We start from the raw sequence: 21,121 nt of genomic DNA, 5'->3' as shown, positions 1-21,121 counted from the left end.
CGGGGTAGGGGGGTGGCGGGGGGTGTATATTGTAGCGTCACGGGAGAGTTAGTGCTGCAAGGGGTTCTGGGTATTTGTTCTGTTGTGTTACGGTGCGGACGTTCTCCCGAAATGTGTTTGTCATTCTTGTTTGGCGTGGGTTGACAGTGTGGCGCATATTTGTAACTGTGTTAAAGTTGTTCATACGGCAACCCTCAGTGTGACCTATATGGCTGTTGACCAAGTATGCGTTGCATTCACTCGTATGTGTGAAAAGCCGTAGATATTGTGTGATTGAGCCGGTTTATTGGCGCTCTGTACTTCTCCCTACGTCCGTGTACACAGCGGCGTTTTAAAAAGTCATACATTTTACTTTTTGAAACCGATACCGATAATTTCCCATATTACATTTCAAAGCATTTATCGGCCGATAACATCGGCAGTCCGATATTATCGGACATCTCTAATAACAAGTTAATGTATTTGCCATAAAACATACAAAAGATCATATAAAATAGTATACTTAATTATTTTCCTAAATCAGGGGTGGCCATGACGTGGATGGCGAGCTAGCGGTGGATGGTGGAGGGTGTGTCAGCCGATCGCCAGCCAAGCATTGAAAAATAGACCTAAAAATGAGCGATCATCAATCTTCACTTTCGTCACTTGATTGACATTCACGGCACCCGAGGGTCTTGTGAGATGATCATTATTAGGAAAAAATGACCGACAAGAAGGCGAGAAACACTTTTTATTTCAGCAGACTCGCGCCGTACCGGCCGTCAAAACTCTAAAGACCGACCTCTCTTCGCAATAAAAGCCCTGCTTCATCCTGCCTGCACTAACAAAATAAGAGTCTTAGAAAGCTAGCGCAAGCAATAATATAAAATGCGTATTTTATTTAAGGTGGAAAGTCTTACTATTGCACATTATATTGTTGATATTGTCACACATTGTCCGTGTGCTCCTTCCGCTCCCTCCAATGTGTTCTACAGTTTGATGGCACTAACTTATTTAACCATCTGTGGACATTCCATTTGAATTATCTTCAAAGCCAAGCAGGACATAAAACTATTTTAAATTCATATTTCTTCTTTACTTCTTTTGCTAAAATTTCTCAACCTAAACCAAAATATTAAAAATGTCATTTTTATTTTAAATGCCTTTTGACAGGGGCGTCACTAGCTTTTAAGGACAGGGGGGGCTTAGCCCCCAGGAGATGCACAGGATGCGAGCGACCGTAGCGCACGAGCACAAAACTTCACAAACGGCTAACAAAGACTTAGAAATGAATCATTGTTATTATTATTATTTCAGTGGGTTTCTTTTCAATGTGTGTTCAGTACAACAACAAACATGGTGACATTTTGTTTACAGCATCAACAAGAAACACAATGAAAGTCATGGCATTAGCCTCTATGTTATTACTTCACAACATATATGCTAATGCCACCACTTTAGCTCACAATACAATAATTGTTTGTTCCCAAATATTTTGAAGTTGCACAGATTACATTTTGGCCACATATGTGACTAAAATGGTTGTAAATTCAAGCCCTGGAAATATTACTTAATTACTTGAATTAAAGAAATATCTGGATCGGGATAATTTGGCTTGTATATAATATATTTATATATATATATATATATATATATATATATATATATATATATATATATATATATATATATATATATATATATATATATATTATGGCAAGCCGTTAAGGAAATTAAATATATATGGAAGTCTGAATAGAAATGAGAAACATTTATATAAACTGTAAATAAAAAAGACTTAGAGTCCGTCTGCTGATCTGAAAAAGAGCCAAAGCTGTCAAAGAGCTGAGGGACCATCTTCAAAGTGCAATGCTGAAACAAATAATGCAAACAATAAAATGTAACTTCCAGGGCTTGAGATTAACGTAGTCCCGTCGTCCCGGGGACAGTAAAAAAAAATGCACGGGACGAAATTAAATGCTCCCCGGGACGATGGCTTTTAACCATTTTTTTTCTTTTTCTTTTTATGTATTTATTCATTTTACATTTTATATTAAATGTCTTGGTTTTTCCACCCTCTGAAAATCCTATGAAATGTTTAACAAGCCATCCTATAATAATACAACAGCTATTAATGTAACAATACAATAAAGCAAATATATTTAATGATGTTTTTTTCATTATTTTAACAATAGGCTAATGTATATTACTTTATATAGATTCTACAAGAAACAAAAACTTAAAAACTAAATGATTTACAATTGCAGACACAAGGTTCTTGTTCTGCAGTGCTGTGTGCTAATGTGCTTCGTACACCTGCAGGACCGCATGCAAGGTCGCAGAGAAAATGCGGACTGGATTTTGAGTGATGTGGGCATTTTCTATATGAACAAGTGGAATGGATTGGATACCGACGCACTAAAGGGGCTCTCTACCTTACACTATGAAGTGAGGGGAAACTGAGTGAATAATGACAGGTTATATGATTATTTATTTAAACTCATATTCGGGCCACTTTATAATGAATATGTCGGCATGTATTTGTAAAAAAAAAAAAAGATTTTATTTTTTTATTTTTTTTAACACCAAATTATTTAGGGGGCTTAAGAACATTTTAGGGGGGCTTGAGCCCCCCTAAAATAGGCCTAACAACGCCAATGCCTTTTGATTAGATATTATGACAGGTTTAAATTGATACAATAACTAAAATAATGCAAATGTTAGTAATAGAAAATGGTGGTAATTTCATCAAAAGGCTTTTAAAGGGTTACAATAAAAACCTTACATATTTGTTTGCTTTTAGGGCAGCAGTTGATTAAAAGATTTGAGCAAAATAAATAAATAAATAAAATATATTCCAGAATGAAGAAGGTGTTTGGCTTTGGGGTAGTCCTGTGAAAGAACTGTTTTAATTTAACATGAAAAAACCCTCTTTGGAAAACTAATGCATAATTGAGGAACACAACTAAAAATGCAGGAAAAAATTATTGAAAGGACAAAAATACTTTTTAGTGGTCTTCTAAGTTTGTTAAACAACACAATTTTGTCAAACAGGTTAATGTATGAAAATCTTATAACGTTATTGGATAAAATTCTAACTTTGTTACATTATTCTGCCCCCTGTTGGTTTGGAGTGAGGTTCATTTTTTTCCACTGAAAACATGTGTTGAGCAAATGGTTCCAAAGGGCTAAAAAGTAAGGACTGCCGATATAATCGGCCGATAAATGCTTTAAAATGTAATATCGGAAATTATCGGTATCGGTTTCAAAAGTAAAACGTATGACTTTTTAAAACGCCGCTGTGTACACGGACGTAGGGAGAAGTACAGAGCGGCAATAAACCTTAAAGGCACTGTCCAGTCACATAATATCTACGTTTTTTCACACACACGAGTGAATGCAAGGCAAACTTGGTCAACAGCACATACAGGTCACACTGAGGGTAGCCATATAAACAACTTTAACACTGTTACAAATACGCGCCACACTGTGAACCCACACCAAACAAGAATGACAAACACATTTCGGGAGAACATCCGCACCGTAACACAACAGAACAAACACCCAGAACCCCTTGCAGCACTAACTCTACAATATACACCCCCCGCTACCCCCAACCCCGCCCACCTCAACCTCCTCATGCTCTCTCAGGTAGAGCATGTCCCAAATTCCAAGCTGCTGTTTTGAGGCATGTTAAAAAAAAAATTACGCACTTTGCGACTTCAATAATAAATATGGCAGTGCCATGTTGGCATTTTTTTTCCATAACTTGAGTTGATTTATTTTGGAAAACCTTGTTACATTGTTTAATGCATCACAACAAAATTAGGCATAATAATGTGTTAATTCCACCACTGTATATATCGGTATCGGTTGATATCGGAATCTGTAATTAAGAGTTGGACAATATCGGCAAAAAAGCCATTATCGGACATCTCGACTAAAAAGCAATTGCAAGCTGGGATAGGCTCCAGCATGAAAGGGACTAGCGGTAGAAAATGGATTAAGCATTGTGAAATATAATTGGTAGGAGAGCATGTCCTCACCACGTAGGGGTTTCCTTTAAGAGGGCCGACCATGGCGATGAAGAGGGGCTGCTGCAGCAGGGCAACCAATGCGCTGATCATGGATTGGAGGCCCGTCAGCGTGCCAAAGTGGTTAGATGGGTATCTGTGTTGGCAGAGGGACTGGAGGTTTATCATTGGCTGACAGGGACACACATGAAAGAGCCACATCACAAATTCTGCCTGTTCCAAAGCATGTCATCCAAGAACCTAGAACACATCTAACCCGCCATGTCGTCTAACGTGGCCAGCGAAAGCCTGGAAATAATGTGCATTAATAAAGCACCTCGTATTTCTTCATAAACATATTCGTTCTTGCAATTTTGACCCCCCAAAAAAATGCATGTACCGCATAAAAGTGCCTGTCTTTTAAAGTTGGGAACTATGTGAGCATGCAGCAACATGATAACACAGGGGTGTCCACAGTGCTGCCTGCAGCTCCAGTTTTGTTGGCCCGCAGCTTATTGTGGGGTAAAAAACAAACAAGATGAAACATTTGAAAAAAGAGCAACAATTTGTGATGTAATGTTAAAAAAGCTAAATATTTCATACTAATATGGATCCAAACTTCTTCCACCAAGGGTCGCATACTGAAAAGTTAAAGTATGCAGTTTTGTAAAAAAGTCAACAATTAAAAACAGACATATTTACAGTATTTAAAGACAAAGCTTTGTTTTAATCAACAGTGTTTTATTCATTTCAAAATCTCAGTTTTTTTCATTTTTACAGGTTTTTAAAATGAATAATAGTGCACTTCTTCACCTATAAGAAAAAGATGACACTAAGTTTGGTCTTTAAATATGTCTTTTTTTTGTAGAATGTTCTTTTACAACATAAAAATATACAGTACAGGCCAAAAGTTAGGACACACCTTCTTCTCATTCAATGCATTTTCTTTATTTTCATGACTATTTACACCAGGGGTGTCAAACGTACGGCCCGTGGGCCGGATCAGGCCCCCGAACAGGTTTTATCCGGCCCGCGGGATAAGTTTGCTAAATATAAAAATGAGCCGAAATTTTGGAATGAAAGAAACCGCCGTTCTAAATGTGTCCACTAGATGTCGCAATAGCAATTCTTTGTATCATTGGGGATGATGCTACATATGTAAAAAAAAAAAGAAGTAACCACATGATGTGAGTGCACCAGTCCAGGAAAATGATCAAACTACATGAATAACATGATTTTGATATTATTTTTTTTATCTTGATAGATTGAAAATCAACACCAATGATTTGACTGATGAATATTATCACATAATTTATTCAGAAAGTATAAATAATGACAAATAAAGATAGAATACTGTTAACCACAACATGTAAGTGTAAAAAAAAACCCAACAACATTATGATTTGTACATTTTCAGAATGTGCTTGTTCTATTTTAAAAAAAAAAGAAAACAATCTGAAGTTGTCTTTATTTTTAAGTTATCGTGCCGTGATTTTACCAGTCCGGCCCACTTGGGAGTAGATTTTCCTCCATGTGGCCCCCGATCTAAAATGAGTTTGACACCCCTGATTTACACTACCGTTCAAAAGTTTGGGGTCACATTGAAATGTCCTTATTTTTGAAGGAAAAGCACTGTACTTTTCAATGAAGATAACTTTAAACTAGTCTTAACTTTAAAGAAATACACTCTATACATTGCTAATGTGGTAAATGACTATTCTAGCTGCAAATGTCTGGTTTTGGGTGCAATATCTACATAGGTGTATAGAGGCCCATTTCCAGCAACTATCACTCCAGTGTTCTAATGGTACAATGTGTTTGCTCATTGGCTCAGAAGGCTAATTGATGATTAGAAAACCCTTGTGCAATCATGTTCACACATCTGAAAACACTTTAGCTCGTTACAGAAGCTACAAAACTGACCTTCCTTTGAGCAGATTGAGTTTCTGGAGCATCACATTTGTGGGGTCAATTAAACGCTCAAAATGGCCAGAAAAAGAGAACTTTCATCTGAAACTCGACAGTCTATTTTTGTTCTTAGAAATGAAGGCTATTCCACAAAATTGTTTGGGTGACCCCAAACTTTTGAACGGTAGTGTACATTGTAAATTGTCACATCAAAACTATGAATGAACACAAGTGGAGTTATGTACTTAACAAAAAAAAAGGTGAAATAACTGAAAACATGTTTTATATTCTAGTTTCTTCAAAATAGCCACCCTTTGCTCCGATTAGTGCTTTGCACACTCACATTATATTTCCAGTATTTAAAGACAAAACTTAGGGTAAGTTTTGTTTTAAGCAACAGTATTTTATTAATTTCAATATCTCAGCTTTTTCTCATTGTCTTTTTTTTCCACCAAGGGTCGCATACTGAAAAGTTAAAGTATGCAGTTTTGTAAAAAAGTCAACAATTAAAAACAGACATTATATTTACAGTATTTAAAGACAAAACTTAGGCTAAGTTTTGTTTTAATCAACAGTGTTTTATTCATTTCAAAATCTCAGTTTTTTTCATTTTTACAGGTTTTTTAAAATTAATAATAGTGCACTTCTTCACCTATAAGAAAAATATGACACTAAGTTTGGTCTTTAAATATGTCTTTTTTTTGTAGAATGTTCTTTTACAACATAAAAATATACAGTACAGGCCAAAAGTTAGGACACACCTTCTTCTCATTCAATGCATTTTCTTTATTTTCATGACTATTTACACTACCGTTCAAAAGTTTGGGGTCACATTGAAATGTCCTTATTTTTGAAGGAAAAGCACTGTACTTTTCAATGAAGATAACTTTAAACTAGTCTTAACTTAAAGAAATACACTCTATACATTGCTAATGTGGTAAATGACTATTCTAGCTGCAAATGTCTGGTTTTGGGTGCAATATCTACATAGGTGTATAGAGGCCCATTTCCAGCAACTATCACTCCAGTGTTCTAATGGTACAATGTGTTTGCTCAGTGGCTCAGAAGGCTAATTGATGATTAGAAAACCCTTGTGCAATCATGTTCACACATCTGAAAACAGTTTAGCTCGTTACAGAAGCTACAAAACTGACCTTCCTTTGAGCAGATTGAGTTTCTGGAGCATCACATTTGTGGGGTCAATTAAACACTCAAAATGGCCAGAAAAAGAGAACTTTCATCTGAAACTCAACAGTCTATTCTTCTTCTTAGAAATGAAGGCTATTCCACAAAATTGTTTGGGTGACCCCAAACTTTTGAACGGTAGTGTACATTGTAGATTGTCACATCAAAACTATGAATGAACACAAGTGGAGTTATGTACTTAACAAAAAAAAAAGTGAAATAACTGAAAACATGTTTTATATTCTAGTTTCTTCAAAATAGCCACCCTTTGCTCCGATTAGTGCTTTTCACACTCACATTATATTTCCAGTATTTAAAGACAAAACTTAGGGTAGGTTTTGTTTTAAGCAACAGTATTTTATTAATTTCAAAATCTCAGCTTTTTCTCATTGTCTTTTTATTTTTATTTTTACAGGTTTTCTTACCACTGTAATCATTAATAATAGTACACTTTTTCACCTATAGGAAAAAGATGACACTTAGTTTGGTCTTTAAATATGTCATTTTGCTGTAGAATTTTCTTTTACAACATAAATATACACAGTACAGGCCAAAAGTTTGGACACACCTTCTCATTCAATGTGTTTTCTTTATTTTCATGACTATTTACATTGTAGATTGTCACATCAAAACTATGAATGAACACATGTGGAGTTATGTACTTAACAAAAAAAAAGGGGAAATAACTGAAAACATGTTTTATATCCTAGTTTCTTCAAAATAGCCCACCCTTTGCTCTGATTACTTTTTCGCACACTCTTGGCATTCTCTTCATGAGCTTCAAGAGGTAGTCAACTGAAATGGCTTTCACTTCACAGGCGTGCTTGAAGCTCATGGAGAGAATGCCAAGAGTGTGCAAAGCAGTAATCAGAGCAAAGGGTGGCTATTTTGAAGAAACTGGAATATAAAACATGTTTTCAGTTATTTCACCTTTTTATCTGCTAAGTACATAACTCCACATGTGCTAATTCATAGTTTTGATGTGACAATCTACAATGTAAATAGTCATGAAAATAAAGAAAAGACATTGAATGAGAAGGTGTGTCCAAACTTTTGGCCTGTACTGTATGTGATTCAGGGCTATATAAATAAACTTTGATTGATTGATTGATATATACTTTAGGCTTTTTAGTATGCAGCCCCTGTTAAAAAAGTTGAGACATTCCTGTATTATTAACATATATCCCAAACATTTTTTTGAATAAAAGGCTTGTCCTCCTGACTTATGATTCCAAAAGCTAATCTGTTATCCATCAATTTTTACATGAAAAAATGTAATGATCAGATCCATAGGGAATTGTGAACATAATGAGGCGATTACACATTCTAACTCTTAATAGATTAAACTAGAAGAGGCAATTCCTGAAGGAATGATGTGTGAATGCTCCAATGCTGAAGTTGAAGTGAAATGCTGACAGAATGTAGTATGAATGCTAGAATAGTTGGAATGTTTTGAATGTGGAAGAGTTTGAGTTGGAAACGGTTGAAAAATGTGGGAATTGTGGAACTTTGAAGAATGTCCCATTCATTTCAATGGGAATTTCGGGGAAAGCGGGAATTTTTTTGGAAAATGTTAAAAAAAAAACTTGAACGTTCTGAATGAATGGAAAAGGTTGGTGTTGGAATTTTTCAAATCGGTCGAGAAATGTCGAATTAGGAACATTTTTAATTGACAAATGGTATTAAGGAATTTCGGGAAAATCGGGAATTTTTCCAGTTCCGAAAAACAACTTCATTTTTTGACCTGATTAGAATGTTTTGACGATGGAACGGTTGAAGTGGGTTGAAAAATGTGGAAGAAGTAGTTGCCAGAAAAATGGGAATTCCTGGAACTTTTTCAAACTTGGAAATTAATGATAGTTTGAATGTCCAGGATGAGTGGAATGTGTTGAAAGTGGAATGGTTTGAATATGCCGCGCCCGGGAATCATTTTCGGTGATTTAACCCCCAATTCCAACCCTTGATGCTGAGTGCCAAGCAGGGAGGTAATGGCTCCCATTTTTATAGTCTTTGGTATGACTCGGCCGGGATTTGAACTCACGACCTACCCATCTCATCAAATTCCCATCAAATCTGGGAATTTTTGGAATTTGTCAAGGGAAAGACCGCAATTCCCGAATAGGCTGAACAGTTTGAAGTTGGAATGGTTTGAATCGGGTGAAAAATGTGGAAATTGTGGAAGTTAGAAAAATGGCCAATTCATTCTTGTAGTCTTTGGTATGACTCGGCCGGGGTTTGAACTCACAACCTACCCATCTCAGGGCGGACACTCTAACAATGTCCCGGAAAATCTGGAATTTTGGGAGATCTGGGAAGTTTTGGAATTTGTCAAGGGAAAGACCGCAATTCCCGAATAGGCTGAACAGTTTGAAGTTGGAACGGTTTGAATCGGGAGAAAAATGTGGAAATTGTGGAAGTTAGAAAAATGGCCAATTTATTTTGAATGGGAAACGTGCCCGGGAATAATTTTTGGTGATTTAACCCCCAATTCCAACCTTTGATGCTGAGTGCCAAGCAGGGAGGTAATGGCTCCCATTTTTGTAGTCTTTGGTATGACTCGGCCGGGGTTTGAACTCACAACCTACCCATCTCAGGGCGGACACTCTAACAATGTCCCGGAAAACCTGGAATTTGGGGAAATCTAGGAATGTTTGGAATTTGTCAAGGGAAAGACCGCAATTCCCGAATAGGCTGAACAGCTTGAAGTTGGAACGGTTTTAATCGGGTGAAAAATTTGGAAATTGTGGAAGTTTGAAAAATGGCCAATTCATTTTTATAGTCTTTGGTATGACTCGGCCGGGGTTTGAACTCACGACATACCCATCTCAGGGCGGACACTCTAACAATGCACCGGAAAACCTGGAATTTTGGGAAATCTGGGAATTTTTGGAATTTGTCAAGGGAAAGACCGCAATTCCTGAATAGGCTGAACAGTTTGAAGTTGGAACGGTTTGAATCGGGTGAAAAATGTGGAAATTGTGGAAGTTAGAAAAATGGCCAATTTATTTTGAATGGGAAACGTGCCCGGGAATAATTTTTGGTGATTTAACCCCCAATTCCAACCTTTGATGCTGAGTGCCAAGCAGGGAGGTAATGGCTCCCATTTTTGTAGTCTTTGGTATGACTCGGCCGGGGTTTGAACTCACAACCTACCCATCTCAGGGCGGACACTCTAACAATGCACCGGAAAACCTGGAATTTTGGGAAATCTGGGAATTTTTGGAATTTGTCAAGGGAAAGACCGCAATTCCTGAATAGGCTGAACAGTTTGAAGTTGGAACGGTTTGAATCGGGTGAAAAATGTGGAAATTGTGGAAGTTTGAAAAATGGCCAATTCATTTTGAATGGGAAACGTGCCCGGGAATAATTTTTGGTGATTTAACCCCCAATTCCAACCTTTGATGCTGAGTGCCAAGCAGGGAGGTAATGGCTCCCATTTTTATAGTCTTTGGTATGACTCGGCCGGGGTTTGAACTCACGACCTACCCATCTCAGGGCGGACACTCTAACAATGTCCCGGAAAACCTGGAATTTTGGGAAATCTAGGAATGTTTGGAATTTGTCAAGGGAAAGACCGCAATTCCCGAATAGGCTGAACAGTTTGAAGTTGGAACGGTTTGAATCAGGTGAAAAATGTGGAAATTGTGGAAGTTTGAAAAATGGCCAAATAATTTTGAATGGGAAACGCACCCGGGAATAATTTTTGGGGATTTAACCCCCAATTCCAACCCTTGATGCTGAGTGCCAAAAAATGGGTACCATTTTTATAGTTTTTGGTTTGAACTCACAACCTACCCATCTCAGGGCGGACACTCTAACAATGTCCCGGAAAACCTGGAATTTTGGGAAATCTGTGAATTTTTTAGAATTTGTCAAGGGAAAGACCGCAATTCCCGAATATGCTGAACAGTTTGAAGTTGGAACGGTTTGAATCAGGTGAAAAATGTGGAAATTGTGGAAGTTTGAAAAATGGCCAATTCATTTTGAATGGGAAACGTGCCCAGGGAATAATTTTTGGTGATTTAACCCCCAATTCCAACCCTTGATGCTGAGTGCCAAGCAGGGAGGTAATGGCTCCCATTTTTATAGTCTTTGGTATGACTCGGCCGGGGTTGAACTCACGACCTACCCATCTCAGGGAGGACACTCTAACAATGTCCTGGAAAACCTGGAATTTTGGGAAATCTGTGAATTTTTTAGAATTGGTGAAGGGAAAGACCGCAATTCCCGAATAGGCTGAACAGTTTGAAGTTGGAACGGTTTGAATCGGGTGGGAATTGTGGAAGTTTGATAAATGGCCAATTAATTTTTATAGTCTTTGGTATGACTCGGCCGGGGTTTGAACTCACAACCTACCCATCTCAGGGCGGACACTCTAACAATGTCCCGGAAAACCTGGAATTTTGGGAAATCTAGGAATGTTTGGAATTTGTCAAGGGAAAGACCGCAATTCCCGAATAGGCTGAACAGTTTGAAGTTGGAACGGTTTGAATCAGGTGAAAAATGTGGAAATTGTGGAAGTTTGAAAAATGGCCAATTCATTTTGAATGGGAAACGCACCCGGGAATAATTTTTGGGGATTTAACCTCCAATTCCAACCCTTGATGCTGAGTGCCAAAAAATGGGTACCATTTTTATAGTCTTTGGTATGACTCGGCCGGGGTTTGAACTCACAACCTACCCATCTCAGGGCGGACACTCTAACAATGTCCCGGAAAACCTGGAATTTTGGGAAATCTGTGAATTTTTTAGAATTTGTCAAGGGAAAAGACCGCAATTCCCGAATAGGCTGAACAGTTTGAAGTTGGAACGGTTTGAATCAGGTGAAAAATGTGGAAATTGTGGAAGTTTGAAAAATGGCCAATTCATTTTGAATGGGAAACGTGCCCGGGAATAATTTTTGGTGATTTAACCCCCAATTCCAACCCTTGATGCTGAGTGCCAAGCAGGGAGGTAATGGCTCCCATTTTTATAGTCTTTGGTATGACTCGGCCGGGGTTGAACTCACGACCTACCGATCTCAGGGAGGAAACTCTAACAATGTCCTGGAAAACCTGGAATTTTGGGAAATCTGTGAATTTTTTAGAATTGGTGAAGGGAAAGACCGCGATTCCCGAATTGGCTGAACAGTTTGAAGTTGGAACGGTTTGAATCGGCTGGAAATTGTGGAAGTTTGATAAATGGCCAATTAATTTTTATAGTCTTTGGTATGACTCGGCCGGGGTTTGAACTCACAACCTACCCATCTCAGGGCGGACACTCTAACAATGTCCCGGAAAACCTGGAATTTTGGGAAATCTAGGAATGTTTGGAATTTGTCAAGGGAAAGACCGCAATTCCCGAATAGGCTGAACAGTTTGAAGTTGGAACGGTTTGAATCAGGTGACAAATTTGGAAATTGTGGAAGTTTGAAAAATGGCCAAATAATTTTGAATGGGAAACGCACCCAGGAATAATTTTTGGGGATTTAACCTCCAATTCCAACCCTTGATGCTGAGTGCCAAAAAATGGGTACCATTTTTATAGTTTTTGGTATGACTCGGCCGGGGTTTGAACTCACAACCTACCCATCTCAGGGCGGACACTCTAACAATGTCCCGGAAAACCTGGAATTTTGGGAAGTCTGTGAATTTTTTAGAATTTGTCAAGGGAAAGACCGCAATTCCCGAATAGGCTGAACAGTTTGAAGTTGGAACGGTTTGAATCAGGTGAAAAATGTGGAAATTGTGGAAGTTTGAAAAATGGCCAATTTATTTTGAATGGGAAACGCACCCGGGAATAATTTTTGGTGATTTAACCCCCAATTCCAACCTTTGATGCTGAGTGCCAAGCAGGGAAGTAATGGCTCCCATTTTTATAGTCTTTGGTATGACTCGGCCGGGGTTTGAACTCACAACCTACCCATCTCAGGGCGGACACTCTAACAATGTCCCGGAAAACCTGGAATTTGGGGAAATCTGGGGATTTTTGGAGTTTGTCAAGGGAAAAGACCGCAATTCCCGAATTGGCTGAACAGTTTGAAGTTGGAACGGTTTGAATCGGGTGGAAATTGTGGAAGTTCGATAAATGGCCAATTAATTTTTATAGTCTTTGGTATGACTCGGCCGGGGTTTGAACTCACAACCTACCCATCTCAGGGCGGACACTCTAACAATGTCCCGGAAAACCTGGAATTTTGGGAAATCTAGGAATGTTTGGAATTTGTCAAGGAAAAGACCGCAATTCCCGAATAGGCTGAACAGTTTGAAGTTGGAACGGTTTGAATCGGGTGAAAAATGTGGAAATTGTGGAAGTTTGAAAAATGGCCAATTCATTTTTATAGTCTTTGGTATGACTCGGCCGGGGTTTGAACTCGCAACCTACCGATCTCGGGGCGGACACTCTAACAATGTCCCGGAAAACCTGGAATTTTGGGAAATCTGGGAATTTTTTAGAATTTGTCAAGGGAAAGACCGCAATTCCCGAATATGCTGAACAGTTTGAAGTTGGAACGGTTTGAATCGGGTGAAAAATGTGGAAATTGTGGAAGTTTGAAAAATGGCCAATTAATTTTGAATGGGAAACGCACTTGGGAATAATTTTTGGTGATTTAACCTCCAATTCCAACCCTTGATGCTGAGTGCCAAGCAGGGAGGTAATGGCTCCCATTTTTATAGTCTTTGGTATGACTCGGCCGGGGTTTGAACTCACAACCTACCCATCTCAAGGCGGACACTCTAACAATGTCCCGGAAAACCTGGAATTTTGGGAAATCTGTGAATTTTTTAGAACTTGTCAAGGGAAAAGACCGCAATTCCCGAATAGGCTGAACAGTTTGAAGTTGGAACGGTTTGAATCGGGTGAAAAATGTGGAAATTGTGAAAGTTTGAAAAATGGCCAATTCATTTTGAATGGGAAACGTGCCCGGGAATAATTTTTGGTGATTTAACCCCCAATTCCAACCTTTGAAGCTGAGTGCCAAGCAGGGAGGTAATGGCTCCCATTTTTATAGTCTTTGGTATGACTCGGCCGGGGTTTGAACTCACAACCTACCCATCTCAGGGCGGACACTCTAACAATGTCCCGGAAAACCTGTAATTTGGGGAAATCTAGGAATGTTTGGAATTTGTCAAGGGAAAGACCGCAATTCCCGAATAGGCTGAACAGCTTGAAGTTGGAACGGTTTGAATCGGGTGAAAAATTTGGAAATTGTGGAAGTTTGAAAAATGGCCAATTAATTTTTATAGTCTTTGGTATGACTCGGCCGGGGTTTGAACTCGCAACCTACCGATCTCAGGGCGGACACTCTAACAATGTCCCGGAAAACCTGGAATTTTGGGAAATCTGGAAATTTTTTAGAATTTGTCAAGGGAAAGACCGCAATTCCCGAATAGGCTGAACAGTTTGAAGTTGGAACGGTTTGAATCAGGTGACAAATGTGGAAATTGTGGAAGTTTGAAAAATGGCCAAATAATTTTGAATGGGAAACGCACCCGGGAATAATTTTTGGGGATTTAACCCCCAATTCCAACCCTTGATGCTGAGTGTCAAAAAAATGGGTCCCATTTTTATAGTCTTTGGTATGACTCGGCCGGGATTTGAACTCACGACCTACCCATCTCAGGGCGGACACTCTAACAATGTCCTGGAAAACCTGGAATTTTGGGAAATATGTGAATTTTTTAGAATTTGTGAAGGGAAAGACCGCGATTCCCGAATAGGCTGAACAGTTTGAAGTTGGAACGGTTTGAATTGGGTGAAAAATGTGGAAATTGTGGAAGTTTGAAAAATGGCCAATTAATTTTTATAGTCTTTGGTATGACTCGGCCGGGGTTTGAACTCACAATCTACCCATCTCAGGGTGGACACTCTAACAATGTCACGTAAATCCTGGAATTTGGGGAAATCTGGGAATTTTTGGAATTTGTCAAGGGAAAAGACCGCAATTCCCGAATAGGCTGAACAGTTTGAAGTTGGAACGGTTTGAATCAGGTGAAACATGTGGAAATTGTGGAAGTTTGAAAAATGGCCAATTCATTTTGAATGGGAAACGCACCCGGGAATAATTTTTGGGGATTTAACCCCCAATTCCAACCTTTGATGCTGAATGCCAAAAAATGGGTCCCATTTTTATAGTCTTTGGTATGACTCGGCCGGGGTTTGAACTCACGACCTACCCATCTCAGGGCGGACACTCTAACAATGTCCCGGAAAACCTGGAATTTTGGGAAATCTAGGAATGTTTGGAATTTGTCAAGGGAAAGACCGCAATTCCTGAATAGGCTGAACAGTTTGAAGTTGGAACGGTTTGAATCGGGTGAAAAATGTAGAAATTGTGAAAGTTTGAAAAATGGCCAATTCATTTTGAATGGGAAACGTGCCCGGGAATAATTTTTGGTGATTTAACCCCCAATTCCAACCCTTGATGCTGAGTGCCAAGCAGGGAGGTAATGGCTCCCATTTTTATAGTCTTTGGTATGACTCACGACCTACCCATCTCAGGGAGGACACTAACAATGTCCCGGAAAACCTGGAATTTTGGGAAATCTGTGAATTTTTTAGAATTGGTGAAGGGAAAGACCGCGATTCCCGAATTGGCTGAACAGTTTGAAGTTGGAACGGTTTGAATCGGGTGAAAAATGTGCGAAATTGTGGAAGTTTGAAAAATGGCCAATTCATTTTTATAGTCTTTGGTATGACTCGGCCGGGGTTTGAACTCACAATCTACCCATCTCAGGGTGGACACTCTAACAATGTACTGGAAAACCTGGAATTTTGGGAAATCTGGGAATTTTTGGAATTTGTCAAGGGAAAGACCGCAATTCCTGAATAGGCTGAACAGTTTGAAGTTGGAACGGTTTGAATCAGGTGAAAAATGTGGAAATTGTGGAAGTTTGAAAAATGGCCAATTAATTTTGAATGGGAAACGCACCCGGGAATAATTTTTGGGGATTCAACCCCCAATTCCAACCCTTGATGCTGAGTGCCAAAAAATGGGTACCATTTTTATAGTTTTTGGTATGACTCGGCCGGGGTTTGAACTCACGACCTACCCATCTCAGGGCGGACACTCGAACAATGTCCCGGAAAACCTGGAATTTTGGGAAATCTGTGAATTGTTTAGAATTTGTCAAGGGAAAGACCGCAATTCCCGAATAGGCTGAACAGTTTGAAGTTGGAACGGTTTGAATCGGGTGAAAAATGTGGACGGTAGAGCGCGGCAAAATCTGAAGAAGAAGAATAAATAGATGCATTTTGGTGTAGAAAAGCATGTGTGAATGTTTGGAGCGTTCACACAATCAAGACTTTAAGAACAGCCCTGAAATGAAACCAGTTTGACTGTAAAATACTCACACGGCAGCATAAAGTCCTCCGCAGCAGGAGTGGATGAAGCCTCGGACCATCGTGTGAAGGATGAAGGTCAGGATCTAGCAGGGGGGGACAACGGGCTTAGCTCCTCCCACATATACACCTGAGCGTGTTTGACTGCTCCACCTGTAGCGGCAGGCTGTCTATGAGGGAGCAGCAGCCGAAAGCGATGAGGAGCACGTTGGTGAGGACGAAGGCCCTCATGGCGTTGGTCACCTTCTGGATCTTACGGTCACGCGTGGGCCCGCCGGGCTGGCTGATGAGGTCACCACAAGGACATCAAACTCCTTGCATGTGTGTTTACCCCCCAAACGTCCCCCTACCTCTTTTCCACGGCCGATGACAAGGGTTTCTCCTCCTCGCACTCCTTCATCTTCCAGTCCATGATGTAACCGATGAGAGGACACGTCACCAAGCACAGCAGCTGCAGGGTGCCGAAGATGGACGAGTAGAAGCTCACTGGGAAACAAACCCACAGGAAAGGTAAATAAAACGAAGAATTCACTTCACGGAAATGCCTGCTGACCTTTCTCTGCGCTCTCAACCACCAACTCTTCGGAAACTAAAAGGGGAGGAAAAAAAGAGGACTTTGTTGGGAAAAGAGGAGACTTTTTTTTTTTGGTAGTGTGAGAGAGTGGTGAGACGCTCACGGTGCTCCTGGCCGTGCGTCACCATGAACTCCAGCATCTTGTTCATGGCGCCCATGAAGAAGATGATCCTCAGCTGGGACATGCCCATGGTCACCAGACTCCACAAGAAGATGGGGGAGAAGACGGACCGGCGGAAGGGGACGGCGTCTTGGGAGAAGATGATATTCATTATCCACTTAGTATCAAACGCAGCAAGAGACGAACACGGTTCTGGTCCTTGGAACGATATTGCATAACAGGGTTGGTCTGGAATTGGGTAAGAATTGATTGATTGATTGAAACAGTACAGTACATATTCCGTACAATTGACCACTAAATGGTAACACCCCAATAAGTTTTTCAACTTGTCTAAGTCGGGGTCCACGTTAAAGGCCTACTGAAAGCCACTACTAGCGACCACGCAGTCTGATAGTTTATATATCAATGATGAAATCTTAACATTGCAACACATGCCAATACGGCCGGGTTAACTTATAAAGTGACATTTTAAATTTCCCGGGGAACTTCCGGTTGAAAACGCCTTTGGAGGATGACGTATGCGCGTGACGTCGCGAGGTCCACGGAAGTGTTTGGACCCTTTTGGACACAATACACAGAGCTCTGTTTTCTTCGACAAAATTCCACAGTATTCTGGACATCTGTGTTGGTGAATCTTTTGCAATTTGTTTAATGAACGATGGAGGCTGCAAAGAAGAATGTTGTAGGTGGGATCGGTGTATTAGCGGCTGGCTGCAGCAACACAACAAGGAGGACTTTGTTGGATAGCAGACACTAGCGCCGGCAACCTCACCTTGACTTCCTCGATCGCTGGAACGCAGGTGAGCACGGGTGTTGATGAGCGGAGGAGGGCTAGCTGGCGTAGGTGGAGCGCTAATGTTTTTATCATAGCTCTGACGAGGTCCCGTTGTTAAGTTAGCGTCGTTAGCAACAGCATTGCTAGGCTTCGACAGGCGTCGAATACACATTAACCGTGTATTTACATGTCCAGTGTTTGGTTCGGTGTCTCCTGATAGTAGTATTGTTGATCTTCTGTCTATCCTTCCAGTCAGGGATTTATTTATTTTGTTTCTATCTGCATTTGAGACAGATGCTATCACGTTAGCTCATGCTAAAGAGCTTCGTCGATGTATTGTCGTGGAGATAAAAGTCACTGTGAATGTCCATTTCGCCTTCTCGACTCTCATTTTCAAGAGGATATAGTATCCGAGGTGGTTTAAAATACAAATCCGTGATCCATAATAGAAAAAGGAGAGAGTGTGGATTCCAATGAGCCAGCTTGTACCTAAGTTACGGTCAGAGCGAAAAAAGATATCTCTTGAACTGCATTCTAGTCCGTCACTCTAACGTTCCTCATCCACGAATCTTTCATCCTCGCTCAAATTAATGGGGTAATCGTTACTTTCTCGCTCCTAATATATCTCGCTCCATTGTAAACAACGGGGAATTGTGAGCAGCACTACCGCTCGTGACGTCACGCTACTTCCGGTAGGGGCAAGGTTTTTTTTTAATCAGCGAGCAAAAGTTGCGAACTTTATCGTCGATTTTCTCTACTAAATCCTTTCAGCAAAAATATGGCAATATCGCGAAATGATCAATTACGACACATAGAATGGATCTGCTATTCCCGTTTAAATAAAAAAAATTCATTTCAGTAGGCCTTTAATCAATTCATGGTAAGAAGAAGCTACTTAACCAGACCAGACCTGGGTAAATTAAGGCCCGGGGGTCGCATGCGGACACAGTGTGTAGACCGAAAAGGGAGAACGGACGCATTTTGGTGTAAAAAGTAAAGATAAAGGTGAAGTTATAACCCTGAAACAGTCGGCATTGTTTGAGCTACTTCTAAATCACTAATCCTCGCCTCCATGGCGACAAAGTTAAGTTTTTACAAGTATTATTATCACTGGAGGACGAGGAATAGCTAAACATGCTTCACTACACACCGTAGGAGGATACAATAGCTCACCGGCGTCACAATGTAAACAAACGCCATCATGACATCCACTGTAATCATACCAAGTATTGATTGAGACTTTTATTAGTAGGTTGCACAGTACAGTACATATTCTGTACAATTGACCACTAAATGGCAACACACGAATAAGTTTTTCAACTTGTTTAAGTCGGGGTCCACGCTAATCTATTCATGGTAAAGTACAAGGGCGTATCTAGTCGATACTACTATGATTACGTCGATGTTTTTTATCAACACAAAATCTTTTTTCCCTTTTTTGAAATTCATATGTTTATAAAGTCAGTAAATACGTCCCCTGGACACATGAGGACTTTGAATATGACCAATGTATGATCCTGTAACTACTTGGTATCGGATCCATGTGTGGTATCGTCCAAAACTAATGTCAAGTATCAAAGAAGAGAAGAATAAGTGATTATTACATTTTAACAGAAGTGTAGATAGAACATGTTAAAACAGAAAATAAGCAGATATTAACAGTAAATGAACAAGTGGATTAATAATTAATTTTTACAGTTTGTCCTTTATAATGTTGACAAAATAAATAAATAAATGATAAATACTTGTATAGCGCTTTTCTACCTTCAAGGTACTCAAAGCGTTTTGACAGTATTTCCACATTTACCCATTCACACACACATTCACACACTGATGGCGGGAGCTGCCATGCAAGGCGCTAACCAGCAGCCATCAGAGGCAAAGGGTGAAGTGTCTTGCCCAAGGACACAACGGACGTGACTAGGAAGGTAGAAGGTGGGAATTGAACCCCAGTAACCAGCAACACTCCGATTGCTGGCACAGCCACTCTACCAACTTCGCCACGCCGTCCCAAATAATAGGTGTATAAATGACACAATATGTTACTGCAGACTAATTAGGAGTCTTTGTTTGTTTACTTACTACTAAAAGTTTGTTTACTTACTACTAAAAGACAAGTTGTCTAGTATGTTCACTATTTTATTTAAGGACTAAATGACAATAATAAACATATGTTTCATGTACACTAAGATTTTTTGTTCAAATAAAGCCAATAATGACATTTTTTTGCGGTCCGCCTTATTTAGAAAAGTATCGAAAAACATTTTGGTACCGGTAAACTGCAAAAACTGCAATCTAAGTAAGATGAAATATCTCAAATAAGGGTGACATTTGCTTATTTTCTGTCTGATAAGATAATTCTTCTCACTAGGCAGATTTTATGTTAGAGTGTTTTACTTGTTTTAAGTGTTTTGGTCCTAAATGATCTCAGTAAGATATTACATCTTGTTGCTGAGATTTGATGACCTATATTGAGTAAAACATGCTTGAAACTAGAATATGAACTGTTGCAAAGCTGTGTCATCAACACTCACAAGTATAAAACTACTTTTTTAAAGTAATAATTTCTTACTTCAAGCATGAAAAAAAAAAAAAATCATGATGCCGAGAGCATATCATTATGTTAAGATAATGGCACTAGCATTTACTTCATTTAAGAATATTTTTCAACATATTGAGCAAAAAGGTCTCTTTTTTTTTCTACCAAGAAAAGTGCACTTGTTAGTGAGAATATACTTATTTTAAGCTATTTTTGGGTTCATTGAGGTTAGCTAATTTGACTTGTTTTGGAAAGTCTCGACAAGCCGAATTTTCTTGTTCTATTGGCAGATAATTTTGCTTAGTTCATATAAAATACCCCCCATTTTTGTATTTTTTTTCTTCTTGTTTTTGAACACTGACTTTTTGCGTTGTACCAAACTATTGGTATGAGGACAACCCTACACTGCAAAAAGTCAGTGTTCAAAAACAAGAAAAAAAAAATACAAAAATGAGGGGAATTTTACTTGAACTAAGCAAAATTATCTGCCAATAGAACAAGAAAATTCGGCTTGTCGAGACTTTCCAAAACAAGTCAAATTAGCTAACCTCAATGAACCCAAAAATACCTTAAAATAAGTATATTCTCACTAATAACAAGTGCAAGAGAACTTTTTGCTCAATATCTTGAAAAATATTCTTACATTAAAGGCCTACTGAAATGAATTTTTTAAATTTAAACGGGGATAGCAGATCCATTCTATGTG

General features: G+C 39.3%; 1 protein-coding gene across 1 annotated transcript in view; it reads right to left on the bottom strand.

Annotated features, from left to right (window-relative positions):
- Window positions 1-21,121, bottom strand: part of slc43a1a (solute carrier family 43 member 1a) — a 131,571-nt gene that overhangs the window by 4,415 nt on the left and 106,035 nt on the right. The window contains exons 9-14 of the mRNA XM_062044155.1: window positions 17,084-17,230; window positions 16,960-16,995; window positions 16,757-16,892; window positions 16,560-16,689; window positions 16,419-16,492; window positions 4,026-4,149 (exon numbers count right to left, since the gene is read on the bottom strand). Coding sequence (XP_061900139.1) covers window positions 4,026-4,149; window positions 16,419-16,492; window positions 16,560-16,689; window positions 16,757-16,892; window positions 16,960-16,995; window positions 17,084-17,230 — 647 coding nt within the window. The remainder of the gene's footprint in view (window positions 1-4,025; window positions 4,150-16,418; window positions 16,493-16,559; window positions 16,690-16,756; window positions 16,893-16,959; window positions 16,996-17,083; window positions 17,231-21,121) is intronic.

The sequence above is a fragment of the Entelurus aequoreus genome, linkage group LG04 (genome assembly GCF_033978785.1).
Source record: "Entelurus aequoreus isolate RoL-2023_Sb linkage group LG04, RoL_Eaeq_v1.1, whole genome shotgun sequence".
In the NCBI taxonomy this organism is placed as follows: Eukaryota; Metazoa; Chordata; class Actinopteri; order Syngnathiformes; family Syngnathidae; genus Entelurus; species Entelurus aequoreus.
Note: the sequence above shows the minus strand (reverse complement) of the source record. Positions and strands in the feature narration are given on the sequence as shown.